Below are 22,984 nucleotides of genomic sequence, written 5' to 3' on the forward strand. Positions count from 1 at the left end.
AAGTAAAGGTTATAACAACTGGGTCCTTGCACCCGAGACATGATATAACCCTTCTCAATGTACTTCGTGTACCTTCTTTCCATTTCAACTTAATATCCATACATCAACTCATTACCCAACTTAACTGTATAGCAGTACTTACCAAGTTCCATTGTTCTTTACAGGGCCCTTCTCTGAAGAGGTCACTGGTAATTGGTAAGGCTGCTGGAAGACTCTACTACCTACATCCAGATGCAGACTTGTTTCCCACTTCAACCCCTGCTTTGTCATCCCATGCTACTACTCCTTGTATAAATTCTAGTTTTACTATAGGTTCTATTATTTGTAATAAGCCTGCATCAATTTCTCAGTATGTACCTCTTTCACCTAAATGTAATTAGACTTCTGTTGTCAATAAGATGGATTTGTTTTGACATCAAAGACTAGGTCATATGCCCTTTCATAAAATGCAATCTATTCCTTTCTTATCTGATAAAGTATCCAGCAAACAAAATTTTATGTCCTATATGTCCTATGGCTAGACAACAAAGGCTGCCTTTTCATGATAGCACAATTCATTCCACTAAACCTTTTCAGCTAGTTCACATTGATATTTGGGGCCCATATAATACTAAAACTTACAATGGCTTCAAATATTTTCTCACCTTAGTTGATGATTACTCTAGAGTCACTTGGACTCACCTCCTTTCTTCCAAAAGCAATGCCTTATCTATCTTAAAAGCTTTCACTTCTATGGTAAAAGTACACTTTAATTCTTCAGTTCACACTTTCAGATCAGACCATGCTTTTGAACTTGGCAGTAGTGTTGAGGCTGCCACCTTATTTGCTTCTCAAGGTATATTACACCAAACTACCATTTCACATACTCCACAACAAAATGGTGTTGTGGATAGAAAATACAAACATTTATTAGAAGTTTCAAGAGCCCTTTTGTTCCAATCTAAACTACCACTGACATTTTGGAGTGACTGTGTTTTGACTGTCATTTATCTTATAAATAGGATGCCTTCACCTCTTTTGCTCAAAGTTTCTCCTTATGAAAAGTTGCATGGATGTACACAATCTTATGACTACTTGAGGTCTTTTGGTTGTATGTGCTTTGCCACCTCTCCTAAGGCTGGTAGAAATAAGTTTCAATCTAGAGCTATTTCTTATATCTTCCTAGGTTACCCTTGTGGTAAGAAGGGTTATAAGTTGTTGAACATGCCCAATTCCTCAGTGTTCTACTCTAGGGATGTAATATTCCATGAACACATTTTCCCTTATTCTTCCTCTTCCCCACCTTCTCTTTCTTCTGTTTTGCCTTCACCATTTGTGGACATCCCATCTTCTCTACCTGTCATCCTTTCTCACCTTGTTTCCTCTTCTCCCATTCCCCTTTCTGTTGTCATTCCTCTTTCAACTTCTGCTCCACTCACCTCTCCTGCTATTCCTCCTACATCCACTCCTACACCTGCTTCCCCTCCTTTAAAAAATCCACCAGAACTGTTACACAATCTGTTTATCTCAAAGATTATGTATGTTCTTCTGCCAACTCCAACCCTTCTACTTCTACTCCTTCTAAGGTTCTGCCTAGTGAAGCACACATGCATGAGCCTTAATTCTACCAGCAGACTGCCTCTCATCCTGCCTGGCAGGAAGCTGTGCTAAAGGAATTCAATGCTCTTGAAGCAAACCATACTTGGGACATTGTTCCCCTTCCTCATAAAAAGGTTATTCCTTGTAAGTGGGTCTATAAGATCAAACAAATGGCAGATGGATCTGTTGAGAGATACAAGGCCAGGTTGGTTATTAGGGGTGGTGACACTCAGAGGGAAGGCATTGACTTCACAAAGACTTTTTCCCATGTTATCAAGCTCACCACCATCAAGTGACTGCTGACTCTTGCCATCAAGAGAGGATGGAATGTGTTCCAGTTGAATGTTAACAATGCATTCCTCCATGGTGATCTACATGAGGAGGTTTATATGAAGATACCTCCAGGTATTTATGTCAATTCTTCTTCCTCTTCCATTCCTTTGGTTTGCAAACTCAAGAAATTATTATATGGCCTTAGGCAAGCCTCCAGACAATGGTTTTCAAAACTGTCTGAAGCTTTGCTCTCTAGAGGCTACATTTCAAGTCTGAATGATTACTCCCTCTTCACCAAGTCTTCTTCTGGTTCTCTAGTGGTTCTGGCAGTATATGTTGATGACATACTTTTGGCTGAAGATGACCTCACTGAAATGAACTCTTTGAAATCCTATTTGGATGATCAATTTAAGATTAAGGATTTGGGGTTAGTACATTACTTCTTGGGGCTGGAAATCACTACTCATCCTCAAGGCTATCTCATGAGCCAACACAAGTATACATCCGATCTCTTCACTGAGTTCAATTGTCATCATTTCTCTCCAGTTGTGACTCCTCTAGATCCTTCTGTTAAGCTCACTTTGGACATGGGGGATCCTCTTCATGATCCTAGTCTTTACAGAAGACTTATTGGGAAACTCAATTTTTTACAACATACAAGGCCTGATATATCTTTCTTTGTCCAGCACCTGAGTCAATTTCTTCAGCAACCTCAGGCCCCTCACATGTTGGCTGGCCTACATGTTCTTTGCTATCTCATGAATGATCCTTCTCAGGGAGTTCTTCTCTCCAATTCTTCTGATTATTCTCTTGCTGGCTATTCTGATTCTGATTGGGCCTCTTCTGCCATCTCTCGAAAGAGTGTTACTGGGTTTTATGTGACTCTTGGTGACAGTCCCATCTCTTGAAAAAGTAAGAAGTAGCCCACTATTTCTTTATCTTCAGCTGAAGCTGAGTACAGGGCCCTCAGAAAAGTGGTTGCTGAGATATCTTGGTTGTTTAGACTTCTTAGGGATCTTGGACTATCTATTAACAGTCATGTTCAAATCTATTGTGACAGCCAGGCTGCTCTTCATATTGCCAAAAATCCAGTTTTTCATGAACGTACTAAGCATATTGAGATTGACTGCCATTATGTTCGTGAATGCTTGAATTCTGGACTAATTTCTCTACATTTTATTTCCAGTGCCAACCAGTTAGCTGACATCATGACAAAGGCTTTGTGTGGACAACTTCATCATAACATTCTTGGCAATCTTGGTGTGTGTTCACTCTCCAGCTTGAGGGGGGGTGTTAGCACTGATAAAGGAAAAGGGTTGGCCCAATAGCAGGGTCCAACATACCCGGCCTAGCCCAATTGTATTCTTTATTAGTCTTCATAGGTTTATTAATAGATCTTTTTGTAATATACAGAACAGTATGAAAATTTAATACATCAAGTATCTCTTTCGACAGACCCTTTTCTCTCTCTCTTTCTCTTCATCCATTCTAGGGTTTTCATCCCTTCTTCTCTGCCATAGCTCGCAGATCTTCGAGTTAACATTTATTGAGGCACTTCTAGAATTTTTTAGATAAGCTAAATAGTAAATAAATTAGGAAAATTCAAAAATGAGAAACGGATAAATGACTTTTTAGTTTATGAGAAGGTAATTGTTTTTTCTCAAGGACAAAATGGCCATTCACCTTTTGAAGGATATTCTTGTAAATTAACTTTTGACTTAGGGTGCTCCCACTTTTTAAATATTTTAATTTAATTTTAATTTTAATAATTTAATAACTATTTAACTATTTCATATTATGAGTATAAACTTTTGAAATGACATAAATATTATTAAAAAAGTTATGTCAAGCATATATCATACATGAAATTGAAGAGAAAAAATGCAAGCTGAAAACAACGAATGGTGAAAATGATATAGTTATGTGCTCAAAATGATTGGATAGAGTTTGAGTTGTGAAGGTAAACAATTCTATATGGTTAGCTAGATATGTTTCTAATTATATTAATTTTTATTTTATGAGGTACAATCATGTTATATGATCATATATCTCACCTAATATATTTTTATAGACGATATTCTTGGACTATGCTTCCTTCTGACGAACGAGTGCCCTATCATAACAAGATTTTTTGTTTACCGATTGACATTAGTATTTTTTTTGAAAGTGCAATATATAATTATCCATATAGCAAATATGGATAGAAATTGAAACTCTTGCGTATATACTATATATATTTTCTGAAAGAATGTAAGAATAAGATGTTTGTACAAAAAAATGTCAATTAAGTAACAATAATAAACATAGAACAAAAAGGAAATAAAAAATTTCCAATAAATGCGCAAAATGATACAATAATTAGTTTAAAATATGCATTGTATAGCCAATTTAAGCAATCTTACATCGACCTAAAAATGGAAAAGAAGAACCAACATGGTTAGTATATTCAGCAAATTTTTCTCAAGGAATAATGCATTTATTTTACTTCTAATAAACAAGAGAATTAATTTAGTGAAGCAGAACCAAGTTGCTGCCATGTGACCTGGAGGTCACGGGTTCAAGCCGTGGAAACAACCTCTTGTAAAAATGCAGGGTAAGGATGCGTACAATAAACCCTTGTGGTTCCGGCCCTTCTCGGACCCCGCGCATAACGAGAGCTTAGTGCACCGGACTACCCTTTTTATGTGATTAATGTTCAAACGTGGTTTGATAAGTTTCTTTAGTATTTAGTGTTGGATTAAAGAGTCCCATTAATGTAGGAAGTGGAAGAGTCTATCGGGCATAAAGGTGAATGTTACAGAATTTGAAGGGACTCTCGGGCATTAATACTGAATAGTGTAGCTGAAATTCTTTATTTAATTATTTTTTTTCTTTTTTTATGAAGGTCAAAATAGTCAATTAATTTTAGATGAATATTTTCGTAATTTAATTTTTGATTTAGGGGCTTCCTATAAGCTAACAGCTAACAACCTACTTAACTAACTAGTGACACCACTAACTTAGCTTTGCTAGCATACAGCTGTACATCCTAGAGCATCACTGCTGAGTACAAGTATTAAATTTGGTATTGCTTATCCGTGTTTGGTGCACTGATGCCAAGGCAAAGGGCTAATATGTTGCTATAGTTCACCCTTAATTTCTGATTATGCTTCAATCGCATAGATGTATGTTGTAAAATCACAGTAATGTTTGCTAAATCTTATCTAATGATCATATCTATATCCAGAGAAACTGTGCCCCAGAATAGAAATGTCTATGTTTGTTTCAAACCAAAGGCACGATAAAAACATAGAGAGAAATAAATGTTGGTAATAAAATGGAGGTACATGACTACCATTGAGGTGCAATAACGCACTTCTTGTTGGGGAACATGCAGGTTAAAAAAGTGTAACAGGATCCATCACTTATCCATCCAAATAACACATCGTAGACTCTTTCCTTGAGCAAGTAAATCAAAAGCCTTGTTGATGTCTTGAAAACTCACTTCATGAGTCACAAACTTGTCCACTTGCAATTCCTAAACCCACACAAAAATGTTAGCAAAAGGTACTAGGAAAGATGCAAACAAGTTGCAATAATAAACGACGAATACACACAACCATCCCCATTTTTTTTTACCTTGTCGAGATAACGTTTGACAAGAAGAGGAATGTCAGATTTGGGTTTGAGACCCCCAAACAATGATCCCATGAGAGTTTTCCCACTATGAAGAACATCGAAAGATTTAAAGGTCAAATCTGCTCCCGGTTTATCAACTCCTAAAACAATTGTCTTTCCCCAACCCTGATATAACAGCCAAAATCATTACATATGGATTTACGTTAGCAAAAGCAAAAAGAGTATAGGAACAATAACAATATATAAATGAAGTGTAGTTCTATGGAACTTGTTTTCTTTGATCTTATGTTAATGGTTTTCAGTAGAAGAGCTATTGGGGAAACCTTTCTGCAGCAGGCATATGCTTCCTGCACAACTGTTCCGAGACCAACACATTCAAAGCAGTAGTCAGCACCACCATTAGTCATTTCATTTATCACCTGCTCAAAAAAACGGAAAAAGAAAATGTGATAATTTGGCATGGCATAACCATGACATGCATTGAACAAAATAAGAAATGATATTTTCCACAAACACAGGAACAATGAAGAAGAAATCAGCAGTTGGCTTCATTAAATATGAAAGTTTGGAGGATCAAATATCAATCTGGCCGAATAAAGACCCACCTGGCTAATAGGTTTATCCCCAAAGCTGTTAGAATTGACAAAATCGGTCACTCCAAATTGCTTTCCTGAGTTGAAGTGGAAGAAGAATATTATTCGATATTCTCACCAGATTGATTACTCAAGTTTCTAGTAGGAAACAAACCAAAGAATGAAGAAGAAAATGATAGTTCACCTATTTCGAACTTGTCAGAGTTTATATCTACACCGATAATTCTTGTAGCACCACATATCCTTGCTCCCTCTGCGACCTATAAGACCTGGTGTAAGCATATAAACTCACCAACACGAACACCAATGACAATGTAAGTAAGAAGAAGCAGGAAGAGGTACATACAGCTAATCCAATTGCGCCCAAACCAAATATTACTACTGTTGATCCTGGTTCCACATTGGCCGTTTTCAAAGCAGCACCTAGTCCTGAGCTCATCTTACATAATATCAGACAAGACATTATTCAAAATCTTAAAGACAGCAAGTTCAAGCAGAAATGTAGCATCTGGTACTAAGTTTATTTTTTGCTTGTGGCATTTACTGGTATATATGATGGAGCAAAGTGCCACTTCACAAATGTCAACTCCAATTTTTTTCCGTGCAATTCTACATAGATGAGTCTGTTAAAGTGGATCTATTTTGGGGTAATCAGGCTTACACAACCTGTTTTTAGCTTATTCACCAACTATAGGTCCCCTTTTAGACATCTGATGAAAATTACAGAAAAGAATGTCAAATGATTATTTAAGTGCCTATTAAGAAGTTGAAACTGAAATAACAAAGGATTACATATAGAAAAGGAAAGACGGGCAGGAAATGAACCTGTTGATACTCCACAACTGAAGAGGCAAGCCCTGTTAGGTGGAACAGAAGGATCAATCTTTGTTACGTTAGCAATGTCAACAACAGTGTACTCGGCAAAACTTGATACAAACAGGAAATGGTATAAAGTTTCTCCATCAGCAGTAGTGAATCTGCTTGTGCCATCTCTAGGCATGTACGGAGAGCCCTTAAATTGGAATTTTGAGCAAACGTTGCTCTTCTTGGATGTGCAATCTATACATTCTGTACAATCGGGCAAAAATATTGGGACAACTGGATCTCCTTCTTTTAATTCCTGAACATCTTCTCCAACACTCTCCACAACCCTTCAGTCAATAACACATGAACAAAAAAAGTTAACTTGAACTTTCCATTTTACCCTTAATGACAAGATTTTATAGTCACAAAAATGTTATAGCATATTTAATTAACACTATAAGTTTTAAAAGTCTTATAACCACTCAACTCAAATGTTATGACATATTCAAGGCGACAAGTTTCATAAGTCTTTCTTTCTTTTTTAAACGCCAAGTTCAGCTCGACTATGCCATATAAATGGAAATGGAGAGAGTACTAAATATGAGCTCAAGTACTGGCCCTGAATCTATGTTGAAAATTAGAGATTGGAAAAAGAATACAGTAGTTTACAGTGAGTTCCAGCAACAGCACAAAATTATATTAAGCCAAATTAACGCTTACCATCAATCAAGTATTCTTACAACTAAAAACAAAGACTCTTTACAAATTACAACAGATACAAAGAAGATGAGAGGGGAATATACTGAAATTACCCGAAAGCTTCATGGCCGAATATTCTTGGAAAGCATGCAGGAAATTCCTAAAGGAAGACAAGATATTACAGATGATTCAAAAGTACGTTAAAGATAAAATTTCTGTGGCTTTAATTCTCATAAAATTGCATACTTTCAATTTCCAGAAGGTAAAGTCACTGTGACAGAGAGAAGTACAAATAATTTTTAAACGAACTTCACGGGCTTTAGGTGGAGCCACAATCACTTCCTCTATTACCAGTGGTTCTCCTGCTTTTCTTGCCACTGCAGCTGTAAATTAAATATAATGTCACTCACAATTATTAAGTAATTATTCGTACAAACTAAAAACAAAACTCACAAAATTCCTCCTACCCCTTTTCAGATAAAGAGAAAGAACTTCTCTATAGGCTGACAACCCAACTAAAATAACTCAAGTTAATATAATGAAAGATTCCTCAAAGAATTTTATTTTGAAAAGATGGGACAAAACTTTGGGCTGTAAATGAAAAGAGTTTCTGAAGAGTAAGTACCTTTGCAACGAATTGGCTTTCCAGCAGTTTTGTTTAACTCAGATTGTGTGGTAGCCATGTCAAAGCTAAAAAAAAACACAGTCCAAAACACACTGTATTGTGTGTGGTGTTTGTATTTTCAATTTCCAGGTGGGTCAGTTTTATAGTTTCACGACTCCCAAGTAAGGTCACGATCAGGACCAAATGATATCTTCCACTGATTATACAAAGATTTTGAATTGACTTAACTCGACTTGTCACAAAGGTAATACACACTTTTTCCTTTTACTTTATTTATTTCTGTAGCTTGACATGACATGACATAAAATTTACTATAGTAAAGAAATAAAGGCTTTGAAATTTATAATTTTACATATCTCATAACATTTATATGGATATACATAAAAAAAATTAAAACTTTTAAACATATACTATAATATTTGTGTGGTTATAAAAATTTCTCATTAATGAAATAAAAAAATGTGTCATATTTTTTTGGACCAACTAATAAAGAAATAGTGTCAAACAAAGTGGAACGGGCAATATAATTTAATGAATTTTGAAATCAACAGGTTTAAGCAGTTGAAATCAAATATGTCATACTCTCAATCCAACGGGGTTTTAGGCCTTCATGGCGGTTTACAATGTTGAATTTAAGAAAATATCTATTTTAGATCTCTTACGTGTAAAAGAAAGATCTTTTATGTGTAAAAATAAATATCTCATGTATAAAAAAAGAAATGAATTCATAAAACTAAATAGTAATGGGCCACAAAACCAATTGACTACTGTGTAACGCGGTCGGATTGAGAGTGCATATATTAACTGCCAAATCAAACAGCTCGAGTGCCAAACTGCAAATTATGGCATACCGAAAATGTCATGCGGTTTTTAAGCGCCATTATGGCATACCGAAAATGTCATGCGGTTTTTAAGTGTCATTATTGCCTTGTGGCAATCAGTGTTTAAAAAGGCGTGGGCGTAAAGTGGGGTATTTTATATATGCCTCAATGGGGCATAAGTTTCGAGACGTGGGCGTAAGTCCCATAGGTATTTAATTTTTAATATTTTATAAAATAATATAATGACAGTTAATATTTTGAGTTATGGCTTAAATCAATAAAAAAAGTCTTTACTTTTAAATTTAATACTTTTGAGTTCCTTTTTAAACATTTTGAGTAATTAACAAACTGACTTTTGAGAATTTGGGTATTATATGAAAGACTAATTCAACAAATTTTGTTTTAATTTGAAAAAGTCTCTGGAGCTTACTTCTTACTAAAAAACTGTGCCCCGAACACCTGGGTGTATGCTCCGAACGCCCGGGCGTACGCCTCTTGAGACTTTCGCCCCACACCATCGCCCCGGGACGTTCTTGATACGCTTCGCCCCGAAACTCATCCCAGAAATACCTTTTAAAACAGAGGTGGCAACAACGGGCAACCTATAGATTTTCGCTTACTTTTTTCCTTCAAAGATGTCAGATTGAGTAACAGATATGCTTCATGTCACAATTGTACCCCTATTTGTGTCGAGTCAATTGTACCCGTCCAATTTTTGTATTAGGGCTCGATTAAATTTAAATTTAAAAAAAAAAAATTCTTTCTAAATTTCATATCGAGTCAAACTCTGTCATATAAATGAAACTGAGGGAGTAGTTGATAGTAGCAAAAATATTAAAATAACAGTTTAAAAAATTGATTTAATAGAAAACCAATCAAGTCAAAGTTTAAAAGGTATTACTCTCCGGTCCATGTTATCTTTCCTTCAAAGTTTTTGCACCATTTGAGAAGGATATTTTAACTATCTTACGTATAAGATTATTTGTAAATAGACTGCGATACAATATTTATGTCTTTTTAAACGTCTCACTTAATTAAAAATCCACTAATTTGAACAGTAAAGACTAATTTAATAAAAATATACTAATAAATAACTTCTTATTTTTAAAAAAATATCAAATAATTTAAACAAAACAGTTAATATTTGGGATCGGATAAAATAATAAAGTTTAATAAATTTGAAGTTTCTTAAGATTTGTGAAGTACTATAACAAAAATTGTACCTACCAAAAAAAAAATTATAATGGTCTCTAATTCTGAAATTCTAGAATATAGGGAAAAAAAGTAATGAATATAAAGAGTCATGACGTACAAATACCACCGTACTACATAAAATAGGATAGAGGTAGTACATAATAGGAGAGAGAGAGTACTATAAACAGCCAAATTGTACAAAGTTATGTGCCAAACTGTAAATTATGGAATACTGGAAATGCCATCGTGCTGACGTTAAATGTCATTTCGTTTTCTGATAAATACTACTGTAGTATATAATTTATTTGTATTGACAGACAAAAGAAGTTTTACAAACGACAGTGCCCCCTCATAACCCCCCCCCCCCCCCCCACACACACACACACAAGTCGCACAGCCAATAGATTTTTACATGTTTTTTATGCAAAAATGTGAATATTTCTTCCCGTTTATAATAAGTGACTTTTTTATCTTTTAGTACATCCCTTAAGAAAATACTAACTTCTAGAGAAAAAAAATATTTTAACTAAATTACGTTTAATTAAAACTTGCATATTGTTAATTTGACACATTGAGATATATAAATAAGGGGAAATTTTTTTAAATAAAATTAATTCCTTCTCGATTATGTAAAAGAACACTTATTTGGACCAAAATAAAAACGGCCAAAAAGTCACTTATCATGGACTTAAAAGGGTAATAGATATGCTTGATGTCACAAATATCTAAACTATCATCTGGCCCAAACTTTTTAATTAAGGTATATATAGTTGATGTTTTAACTTCAATACCACATAAGAGAGAAGGTGATTTGTGTGGCGTCCAATTTTTCGCGTGCACGGATTATAGAAGGACCTGGTTCTTCTATGTATTCCTTATACTACTGTTGCGAAATAATAAATACAGAAATTAAAGAACACAAGAATTTTTACGTGAAAAACACCTGACTCAAAAAGTTAAAAAACCATGACCTACTTCCCAGTAGGATTTTTCCAAAACTCTTCACTAAATCACTAAGCCAAAAACTGCATTTACAAAATACTTTTGTAAATCTAGGATTAACTCTAATCTCGTTGTGGCACACAGCCTCTAACTATTGCGACAACTTTAAGTTAACTCTAACTTGAATACTCTGAGTACCTATTACAATTGCCTCTAAATAAAGTTGAAAGGTACACTATGAAAATACCTACTACAATTGAACTAGAATAAAAGACAGACACTTGGAAGTGGTTCTTCTATCTGGTTCATGTAACTTCAGGTTCGCACACTTGAATCACACACGAACTGCTTGCAAAATGTCTTGCTATTTTTCTCTCAATTCACGTTTAACTTCTACTTTTGTATGTCACTATTTAATGAGAACATCCTGCGATTTATAGAATTAGTAGAGTAGAAAATAACTAGAGTTCTAATGCTACTCTTCCTTGGTGGAAGAGTTCTAGTTGATCTCAACCTCTAACTCCTCCCTTATCTTGGATAGTGTTCTCTTTGATTAAGGAGTCCTTCTCCTTATCAATTATGCAACCCTTTTCGATCAGGAGATATTAATTAGATCAAGTTAAGCTTATCTCCTTCACTTGCATCTCACATACTCAAATTTGCCCATGTCTATTTACACAAGGGATAGACCTGATTCATGTCTGAGCTTCCTTTGTCAATCTTCAAAACTAACCGTCACTTAGGCCAACAAATTCCCCCATTTTAATGATGACGAACTCTATGCTTTTCATAAGCTTAGGCCCTTTTTCAACTTAGTTCAACATCAACACAATGTTAGAAATATTTTTCCTTTTTATCACTTATTATCAAGGATCAGGTTCATTAGGTTATAAACATCACCGTTCAAAGTGTAAAGCACAGCCTTTTTCCCCCTTTTGGCATCATCAAAAAGTTGCATAAAAAATGTGTGATTCTCAGATTTTAAAACTTACTTATGGCCACTAGGGCTACGTCAAATGTATTCATGGATTAATCATCAATAATCAAGCTAAGAATTTAAACTATCAGAGAAATATAAACAGACAGTTAGAGCAAAAACCAACAAATTTCATTGATAGTTGATATGATTCTTCCACAAAACACAAAAAGAAATGAAAATATTGAAAACATGAGCAAACAAAAAACATCTCAAACGGGTCACTGTAGGGTTTACACTGGGCTAGAAGTTTAAGGCTTGGAAGAACTGGGGGCTTGGTCTTTGGCTTGGAGAAGTTTCAGCATGTCTTGAAGAATTCCATCATTCTTCTCATTTTCCCTTGCTAGTTCAGTTTTGAGAGCATCTCTCTCAGACTCTACCTCAGTCAACCGTGTCTTCAGCCTTGCTATCTCAGCCTCCTTTGCCCCACTCTCCTGCACCAAGGCTCTGACCTTGCTATTGACTGGTGTCTTTTTGGATGAATAAGGTTCATTTGGAGTGGCATGGACCTCATAATCACAAGCAATCAGAGTGTTATCCCCAAAGTGATCTTTGTTTGTCTCCATCTCCCACTTCTTCAGGGGCATTTTATAGTGTGTTAGCACAGCTGTGAGAATGAAGCCATAGGGAATGGCATGAGCCTTGGAGCCATTGATAACCCTATCAAGAAGCTGGACTATAAATTCAGGCCAGTTAATTTGCCTCCCACTATTCAAGCATTCCATCAAAACCAAGTCCATGAAGTTGGAAATGTGCCTTCTTTCCTGCCTAGGTAGAACACACTTGTTGATGAATTCAAATAGCACCTTATGGGGTGGCTTCATTTCACTCTTGTACACAGCCTTGGGCTCACGTTCCTCCTCATTGTCACTAAATTTTCTGGTGATGACAAGGGCAGTGGGAAGGTTTTCCATACTTGGACATTTCAACTTTGTGTAATCATCGTACTCCTCGGCAGGTACGCCTAGAATTTCACCCAACTCCTTTTTATGGAAAGAAATTTGCACCCATTTCACCAGGCTGGTAACCCTTCCGTCCTTCACTTCAGAATTTCCATGAACTCAATAATTTCACCCCTTGCCAACCTGCCATCTATCTGAAGGACCATGTCCTTCCAGCCTTGCACTCCTAATTTCTCCAACAACAGCACCATCCATTCCTCCTCCAAATCCCTGAGGAGTCTACCCTTCAGAATTGTTCTTTTGCCAAACTTGGCCATTTTGTCCTTTTTACTATCTGATTCATCGTCCTCTTCTCCACTCCATTCCTCTTCTTCAACAAATTTTACTTGTTTGACTTTTACTGCAGACCTGGTCCTTTTTGCCAGAGTGGATGGTTCCACAAATTTTGACATGGAAGTAGACTTCTTATTGGAAGTCTTGGCTTTATTAGGCTTGGGAGTCTGAACCTCCACTTCTGCAATCACATCTTCATCTTGATGGACCAGGTCCATCTCATCAATATCAACAGCCTTACCAGGCTCACCCACCTTCTTCTTCCCTTTGTCCAATTTTTTTTTTGTTTTCTTCTAAGGCTCTTTGCAACACTGCCTCATTCTGCTTTAGCTGACTTCTTGTGGCTCTTCCTCGTGAGGGACGACTTTCAACAGTGTCATAAAGGGAGGCCTTTCTTTTCTTGGTAACCCTAGAAGTGTCAGGGGTCTTAGCCTTGGAAGTTCTCTTCTTCTTGGGGTTGTAGTTGTCTCTTACTTTCTTCAATAGTTCTGTGAGGGTTTCTTCAACTGATGAACCAGGTTCATCTACATTTCGCCCAAGTTTAACCAGCCCTTCAACAGCTTCTCGAGACACGCTGCCCCCTATTTTTTTGACACTTTCCTCTACATTATCTGCTCCACAAATAGCCATTCTATCAGGAGTGGGTGAAGAATCAACCACTATTTTACTCATTCTCCTTTCTTCACTACGAGTGCACTCACTCTCTTTTTTTTTCCTTTTTATTTTTACCACCTCTCCTTCTAGACTTAAAAGTTTTTACATCCAGCACAGATCCAACCGATATAAACCTATTCTCCAGATTTTCAGCCAACTCAAAAATGACATCAGTGGTAGTATTTGGGCCAAAGGTTACCTGTTCAGTATTAGAAGACCCAATTTCTATCCACGCGGTCGCAGACTTGAAGGAGTCGTCAGAGTTCTGGGGTTCTTGGTCTTGGCTATCTTTTAGTTATGCGTTTAATTTCTTTGATAACACACTTCCAGCCACAGTCTTGCGAGCAAGCATTTTTACTCTTCTTTTCTTAGGCTGAGGAGTGGTTGAAGATTAGGAGCATGGTGGGGGTGTATCAGGATTATCATAAGGATTAGTCATTTTGTGCTTGGTTCTAGAAGTAAGAAGAGAGGTAGATTGAATTTCGGAGAATGAAAGAAGGTCGAAAGAATTTTTGACGGTTTGAGAATTATGAAGAGAAGGCAGAGAAGATGATGATAAATTTACAGAAAAGTGGTAATTAGTGGGTAGTGGTAGGCTCATCAGAACCAAGGGGGTAATTAGAAGTCTAATCAAACTTAAATGTCAGTTTTGAATAGACGGTGTAGTCTTCCCTAGAATCTTGGTGTTTTAATTTGATTAGGATTCTCTTGAGCGGAACTGGATCAATTTAATTGGATAAGTTTAAGAGAAATTTAGACTTAGGTAGAACTCTACTCATGATTCAAATATTATTATTTCAAATTGTGTAAAGTGTAGAAAACATGCTGTGTTATCTAGATGAACCAACATTGATTGATGAACCAGGTTCTTCACTGAAAATCCCCTTGTGCATGTCTAAATTTGCCAAAATAGAGAAAATATCATTAGATATTAATGAGTCATTTTAACACATGGCACAAGAGTATACTATTTGCAGTATGAGACTGAGCAAAAATTAATCTAGTTATTTACACAATTTCCAGATTTTCTAACCAAATTTTTTTTTTCGTTGTGAATTCTGAACTGGTCATGTTAGGTGATCTTAATCATCCCTAATTCTAACATGTTCCTTTCAAAGTGATCTCTACTTAAGGTTTTTGTAAAGATGTTGGCTATTTGCTTGTCAGTAGCACAAAATTCCACAGTGATCAACCTCTTTTCATAGTTATCCCTCAAAAAGTGATGCCTAACATCTATGTGCTTATTTCTCTTGTGATGAACCGGGTTCTTGGTCATACTAATTGCACTAGTGTTATCACAAAAAATGGGGATACAACCAACATCAATTCCAAAATCCATTAATTGTTGCTTGATCCATAACAATTGAGCACAACATGAGGCAGCAACAACATACTCAGATTCAGCAGTAGATAAGGCCACTGAATTTTGCTTTTTGGTGGCCCAAGACACAAAACATGAGCCAAGAAAGAGTGTCATACCTGAGGTGCTCTTTTTATCCACAAGAAAACCTGCATAATCAGCATCAGCATATCCCACAAGATTGAAATTACTACCTTTTGGATACCAAAGACAAAGATCAGTGGTGCTTTTTAGATATCTCAAAATTCTCTTTACAGCCGTCAAGTTAGACTCATTCGGATTTACCTGAAATCTTGCACAAAGTCCTACACTGAAAACAATGTCACGTCTACTAGCAGTGAGATACAACAATGAGCCAATCATTCCCCTATACAACTTCTGATCAACAGATGAACCAGGTTCATCTATATCCAACTTTGTAGCTGTTGCAATAGGAGTGCCAATTTCTTTTGAGTCTTCCATTTTAAACCTTTTAAGCAACTCGTTTACATACTTGTGTTGATGGATCATAGTTCCATTTGAATTTTATTTAATTTGTAAGCCTAAAAAGAAATTAAGCTCACCCATCATGCTCATTTAAAATTCACTCCCCATTAGTTTAGCAAATTCTTTACTTAACTTATCAGTAGTTGCTCCAAAGATTATGTTACATCCCGCATTTTCGTACGATAAAGTTTCGTCGTAAGTTAATCGACTCAAGTTCAGGAATAAAATTATTTCGTGATTATAAGCATTATGCTATTTTTAAAAAGTGATGAGTAAATTGGTGAAGGTGAGAGGGTAAGCAAATCGAAAAAAATAAATTTCGTCGAAGTTTGATATTTTGGGATAAAATATGGCCCGAGCTAAAATACTCGGTATTTATAGACTAGTACCATACAAGGTACTACATGGCCATGATAGTGAGGTGTATAAGGTATGCTAAAAATGAGCAATATATTAAGTAATTTGGGATAATTCTTAATTATGTGAGTAATTGGTTAATTATTGATTAGTGGAAAATTACCAAGTTAATAAAAAAAATTGGTAATTATCTAAGACATTTTGGATAAGTCTTGAAGTTTAGCATGGCAGCAATACATCTTATATTTGATGACTCTTAATTCACTTTGTAAAGGTGGCAATATTTGAAGTGATAACTACATTATATCATTTGGATGGAGAAGTGTTATCAAGAAAGCCACAAAAGGGTACGGTCATTTTCCATTCTTGTAGAGAAACATCTCATTCTTTATTAGTAACATGGTTCATAAATTTTAAAGTGAGATGTTAAGATTTGCAAAGTGATCAAAATTTCGAAGCGTAAGATTTTGTGATTCTTAAGGAGCACGGTGTAATCTTTCTCAAGAATATTATACGGAATTTTTCCTACTCCAAGTATGTTAAGGCTAAGCTCTTCCTTCATTTTGCATGATCTCGTAATTACACAAGTTTGATAACGAGGTATAAAGAAAAAAATTCATGTCCCAGAATTTACATATATTTTCCTAGTCTTGTAAGTTACAATATTCTCCTTATCGGGACTTCATATTCAATTGAGTATTTTATTTTTCCAGTCAAGAGAGCAGAAAGTCTATATATATATTATTTTCATTACCATCGAGCTATAATCAAAGGGCAGGCCCCTATTGGGCAACCTCTGATCAGATAGTAAGTTATATACCGAGCCTAATGTGGCCGAGCACCTATGAACGAGCCCAGTTGGTCGAGATACAGAGCCTAGTATGGCCGAGCGCCTATGAGCGATCCTACTACGGCAGAGCAGTTATATATATACCGAGTCTTATAAGGCCGGACAACTATTTTACTTACTATATTGAGAGAGTTTAGTCAGTATCAGCAGGTAAGCATATCTTCATATTATCTTTGACTTCCAGTTGCTTTCAGTTATTATACTACCATTTCAGTTTCAGCTTTCAATAAAGTGCCTTACATACTCAGTATATTATTTCGTATTGACGTCCCTTTTCTGGGGGCACTACATTTCATGCGTGCAGGTTCAGACAGACAGACGGGTAGACCTCTTTATCAGGTGTTGCTCAAGTTAAGCTTGATCGGTAAGCTTCATACCCTTCGGAGTTGCCGGGTCTAGAGCTTTACGTATGTGTGTGTGTGTGTGTGTGTGTGTGTGTGTATATATATATATATATATATATATATATATATATATATATATATATATATATATATATATATATATATATATATATATATATATGTTATGAGTAGGTCGGAACCTTGTTCCGATCACAGTATATCCATCAGAAGAGGCTTGTAGACATATCATGTCAGTTAATGCAGTATGTTGGGCTTGTAGGCCTTTTATGTACATTTTGTTGGATTGTCAGCTGTAGTAGTTATGACAGCCTTGTCGGCCCAGCCTTTATTAATATTTAGTCAGTATTAGCAATTGTCTTGCAATGTGGTCCATGGCCAAAGTATGACATTATATTTCTAGAATCCCTTAGTTGCAAGTTGCTACGCGAGGATAGGTGAGGCATCGAGTGCCGGTCTCGCCCCCAGGTTTGGGGCGTGACAGATTATATCATTAACATATATCTGAACTACCAAGAGATCTTTACCTTTTTCTTTCAAGAACAAAGTATTGTCAGTTTTACCTCTCTTATAGTCATGCTCAAGCAAAAACTTTAATAATCTTTCATACCATGCTCTTGGCGCCTGCTTGAGCCCATAAAGTAATTTGTCAAGTTTGTACACATGATCAGGACTCTCCTTGCTTTCAAACCCCGGAGGTTGCTTGACAAACACTTCTTCCTTTAGATAGCCATTGAGGAAGGCACTCTTGACATCCATCTGGTGGAGGGTGAATTCCATATAAGCAACAAAGTCTATAAGGAGTCTTATTGCTTCCAACCTTGAAACTGGAGCAAAGGTTTCATCGTAGTATATGCCCTCCTCTTGGCTATATCCTTGAACCACCAATCTTACCTTGTTCCTTGTAATTGTTCCATCTTCATCAAGTTTATTTCTGAAGACCCAGTTTTGTCCCAATTACTGATTTGTCCAAGGGTCTTGGTACCAGATGCCAAACTTGACTCCTTTCAAATTGGTTGAGTTCATCTTGTATTGCATTTACCCAGTCTGCATCTTGCAAAGCCTCAGCAACATTTTTAGGTTCAATAAGAGATAAGAAAGCATCAAAAGTACAAAGATTCTTTAATGAAGATCTGGTTTTGATTCCAGAGGTTGGATCAGTAATTATGTTCTCAATGGGATGAGAAATTTGATACTTGTAAGGTTTCACAACCAACTGGTTTCCCCTTGATGTTCCTTTAGTGTTTTGTTGCTGTGGAACAAGTTCATGGACATGTTCCATTGAGTTTTGGGGATCATTTCCTCTTTGTATTGTTCCCCCCATCATATTGCTATGGGTGGAAGGACTTGTTCCATTACCTGTTCCTTCTTTCAGTGCAGCTTCAGTCTGGGTTGTGGTTTCATTTAAGTTTCTTACCAACCCAATTGCTTCATCATCATGTTCCTGTCTCTCAGAAAGAATGTTAGTTTCATCAAAAACTACATGAACACTTTCTTCAACACACATAGTTCTTTTGTTATAGACTTTATAAGCTTTGCTATGTGAAGAATATCCCAAGAATACTCCCTCATCACTTCTGGGATCAAACTTGCCTAGGGAGTCTTTACCATTGTTGTGCACAAAGAACTTGCATCCAAATGCCCTAAAATGGGATTTATTTGGTTTTTTCCCTTTAAGTAACTCATAGGGAGTCTTCTCTATAAAAGAGGTCTATTCATGCATCTATTTATGATGTAGCATGCAGTATTTACAGCTTCTGCCTAGAAGCTATGGGGCAGTTTACTAGAAAGAAGCATAGTCCTAGCCATTTCTTCAAGTGTCCTATTCTTTCTTTCAACTACTCCATTTTGTTGTGGAGTCTAGTAGAAAAATTATGATCTATGCCATGCTCATCACAAAATTCAGCAAATTTAGCATTTTCAAATTGAGTGCCATGATCAGACCTAATTGATGCAAGTTGATTACCTAGTTGTTTCTGAGTTTTTCTAACAAAAGAAGTGAACATGTCAAATGCTTAATTTTTAGATATTAAAAACAATGTTCAAGTAAACCTAAAGTAATCATCAATAAGCACCATCACGTATCTTTTACCACATCTGCTTAATGTTCTCATTGGACCACAGAGATCCATATGGACCAGTTCCATCGTTTTGGTGGTACTTACCACTTTCTTGCATTTAAAAGAGGATCTTACCTGCTTCCCCTTTCACAAACCTCACAAACTTTGTCTTTCTTGAACTTGATGTCAGGCAGTCCTATCACCAGGTCCTTGGAGACTAATTTGTTGAGTTGACTCAGACTTGCATGTCCAAGTCTCTTGTGCCAAAGGAGGGGATCATTGTCCAACACACTTAAGCAAGTGAATTCATTTTCTGATAGTGTGGACAGATCTACAATATATATATTATTCACTCTTTTTCCCTGCAAAACAATCTTGTCAGTTGTAAGATTAATCACAAAGTATTTAGTAGAGGTGAATGCTACCAAGTTACCTCTATCACACAGTTATGATACACTAATTAGACTGTATTTTAGGCCGTCTATCAAATAGACATTCTCAATTGAGTGAGAATCAGTCTTACCTATCTTACCAACCCCAATGATCTCACCTTCCTTCCCATTTCCAAAGGAGACATTACCTCCTTTAAGGTCCTCAAGTGAAAGGAATTGGTTCTTGCTTCCTGTCATGTGCTTTGAGCATCCACTATCCATTTACCATATATAGTTGCTCCCTTTCACTTGGACCTACAAAAGGAAATCATGGGTTAGTCTTAGGAACCCAAACTAGTGTGGGTCCCTTTCTATAGGCAAAAAGATTGAATCAAATTCTTTTTAGCCCAACCTCGCAGCCTATTTTTCCCTTGAGCAAACTTTTTATTCTTTTGACTAGCCTTTTCTTTTGTAGTGCATTCACCTTTATAGTGACCAGTCTTACCACAGTGTGTGCAAATTTTGTTCTCAGGAAGTGTAAGATACTTGCTTTTTGGATCCCATTTAGGTGGCAGATTCCCAAAGCCAATTCCTCTTCTATTGCTACTATGATGTTCATGTAGCCATGACAGTGCATCGGAGGACCTGTTCTATTTACAAGTTCTGTCTAGTTCATGCTTGACCTTGCTTAGATCCTCTGTCAGAATTCTTACCTGCTCATCCTTCTTATACAACTCATCTTTTAGTTTACCTACATTTTCTTCGAGAGTGAGTTGTGTGCAATCAATTGTCTTCTTACTTGTTCCTAATTTCAGTTTTAAGTTTTCAGATCTAAGTTCTAGGACATTTGATTCAAATGCATGAACCTAGTTCTTTAGAGAAGTATTTTCACTTACAGTCTCACTAACTCTAAGTTCCAGGTTCTTACACTTTGCTTTTAAAATCACACATTCCTTAGACAGTTGTTCCTTTTCATTGTTTATATCCTCACATTCATCAATGAAATCTAGAAGTGACTTAGATAGCCTTTCTTTAGACAAAAACTTAATCTTGTCTTTTAGATGGATTATACTTACTTTAGATTCCTCATCGGATTCTCCAATTGCCATAAGTGCATGTTCATCTCCATCTTTATCATCTGAGTCCTGATCTGAGCTTTCTACCCAAGCAGCAACCATAGTCTTTGTTGATCCTTTGTTCTTCTTGGGATGAACATGTTCCTTCATTTTGTTTCTTCGTTCAGCTCTTTCCTTCTTCCATTCAATTTTCCATTGAGGGCAGTTTTTGATGTGGTGATCAGTTTTCCCACACTTATAGCAGCCCTCATTTGTCTGTTTTTCAGTAACCCTTGGTTTGTTGTAGCCTCCACTTCTTGAAGAATCCTTTCCTCTCATTAGGTACTTCTTGAAGTCCTTTGTGATCATAGCCATTTCATCTTCCTCTAGATCAGAACCTTCAATGATTCTGAGTGCCAGGCTCATTTCCTTCTTAGGTACATCCATCTTCATGGTTTGCCTTCTAAGTTCATAAGCAGTGAGATTTCCAATTAGCTCATCCAACCTAAGAGTGGCAATGTTCTTTGATTCCTGAATAGCAGTGATTTTGCTCTCCCAAGTAACTGGCAGAACCCTTGTCAGAATCTTCTCAACTCTATCTTCTTGAGAAATAATTCTTCCAAGAAAGTTAAGTTTATTTGTCAGTGTGGTGAACCTTGTATACATATCTTGGATGGTTTCCCCTTCCTTCATGGTGAAATTATCATATTGAGAATATAGTAGTGTTCCTATAGACATCTTCACTTGAGGTGTTCCTTCATGGGCCACTTGCAAAGTGTCCCAGATTTCCTTAGCAGTGGTACAGCTTTGGATTCTACTGTACTCATCTGGACCGAGTCCACAAACAAGATATTTATTATCTTGTAAACCTAGGATTAACTCTAATCTCGTTGTGGCACACAGCCTCTAACTGTTGCGACAACTTTAAGTTGACTCTAACTCGAATACTCTGAGTACCTATTACAATTGCCTCTAAATAAAGTTGAAAGGTACATTATGAAAACACCTACTACAATTGAACTAGAATAAAAGACAGACACTTGGAACTAGTTCTTCTATCTGGTTCATGTAGCTTCAGGTTCGCACGCTTGAATTACACACGAACTGCTTGCAAAATGCCTTGCTATTTTGCTCTCAATTCACGTTTAGCTTCTGCTTTTGTGTGTCACTGTTTAATGAGAACATCATGCGATTTTTAGAGTTAGTAGAGTAGAAAATAACTAGAGTTCTAATGCTACTCTTCCTTGGTGGAAGAGTTCTAGTTGGTCTCAATCTCTAACTCCTCTCTTATCTTGGATAGTATTCTCTTTGATTAAGGAGTCCTTCTCCTTATCAATTATGCAACCATTTTTTATCAGGAGATATTAGTTAGACCAAGTTAACCTTATCTCCTTCTCATGCATCCCACATGCTCAAATCTGCCCGTATTTATGCACACAAGGGATGGACCTGGTTCATGCCTGGGCTTCCTTTGTCAATCTTCAAAACTGTCACGCCCCAAAACCGAGGATCACGACCGGCGCTCAACCGAGTGAACTCAACCGAGCTAGCCTGTTAGATTTCATTCTACCCAAACTCATCCATGAATAGAGAAAATAAATATTATCATTAATTAGACGAAAATGTGTTCATGTCAACAATACCAATTCATTTCCAAGAGTTTCATCATTTTTAAAGTCTCAAATGGACAAGTAATACATCCACAACATAACATAGTTTGTCTTTTCTCAGCACCAATACATAACCTACACTATGTCTACGGAGTCTCTATAGATAAAGAAGAGTGCAATGATAATGCCGGCAACAAGGCCCCGGCTATACCTCAAACAGAATACACAAAGTATAAAAGATTTATGGCCCCGGAATGAAGTGGGGCTTACCAAGTCAGCTGGGAAGAAGGTGCACTGATATTAATGATCAATATCTCTTACTGTGGAACCACCTGCATCCATTTAAAGATGCAGCGCCCCCCGGCAAAAGGGACGTTAGTACCGTCGAATAGAACGAGTATGTATAATTAAACACCCTCTCAATAGAATGACAAATAATACAAATAAGATTATCATAATAT

The 22,984-nt window shown here is 36.4% G+C and overlaps 1 protein-coding gene across 2 annotated transcripts; it reads right to left on the reverse strand.

Annotated features, from left to right (window-relative positions):
- Positions 1-4,971: 4,971 nt before the first annotated feature.
- Positions 4,972-8,347, reverse strand: LOC107788903 (alcohol dehydrogenase-like 7). Of its 2 annotated transcripts, none has more exons than XM_016610639.2 (10): positions 8,191-8,347; positions 7,917-7,948; positions 7,679-7,725; positions 6,888-7,213; positions 6,409-6,491; positions 6,247-6,322; positions 6,075-6,139; positions 5,793-5,888; positions 5,470-5,634; positions 4,972-5,368 (listed from the first exon to the last, which is right to left on the reverse strand). In XM_016610639.2, exons 1-10 carry the CDS (start codon positions 8,246-8,248, stop codon positions 5,252-5,254), a joined length of 1,065 nt encoding a protein of 354 aa, XP_016466125.1. In that variant the 5' UTR covers positions 8,249-8,347; the 3' UTR covers positions 4,972-5,251. The 2 variants fall into 2 exon arrangements, with proteins under 2 accessions (XP_016466125.1, XP_016466124.1); XM_016610638.2 differs by having other exon boundaries at positions 7,812-7,948.
- Between the last annotated feature and the right edge of the window lie 14,637 nt (positions 8,348-22,984).

This window comes from Nicotiana tabacum, chromosome 15 (assembly GCF_000715075.1).
Source record: "Nicotiana tabacum cultivar K326 chromosome 15, ASM71507v2, whole genome shotgun sequence".
NCBI classification, from domain to species: Eukaryota; Viridiplantae; Streptophyta; class Magnoliopsida; order Solanales; family Solanaceae; genus Nicotiana; species Nicotiana tabacum.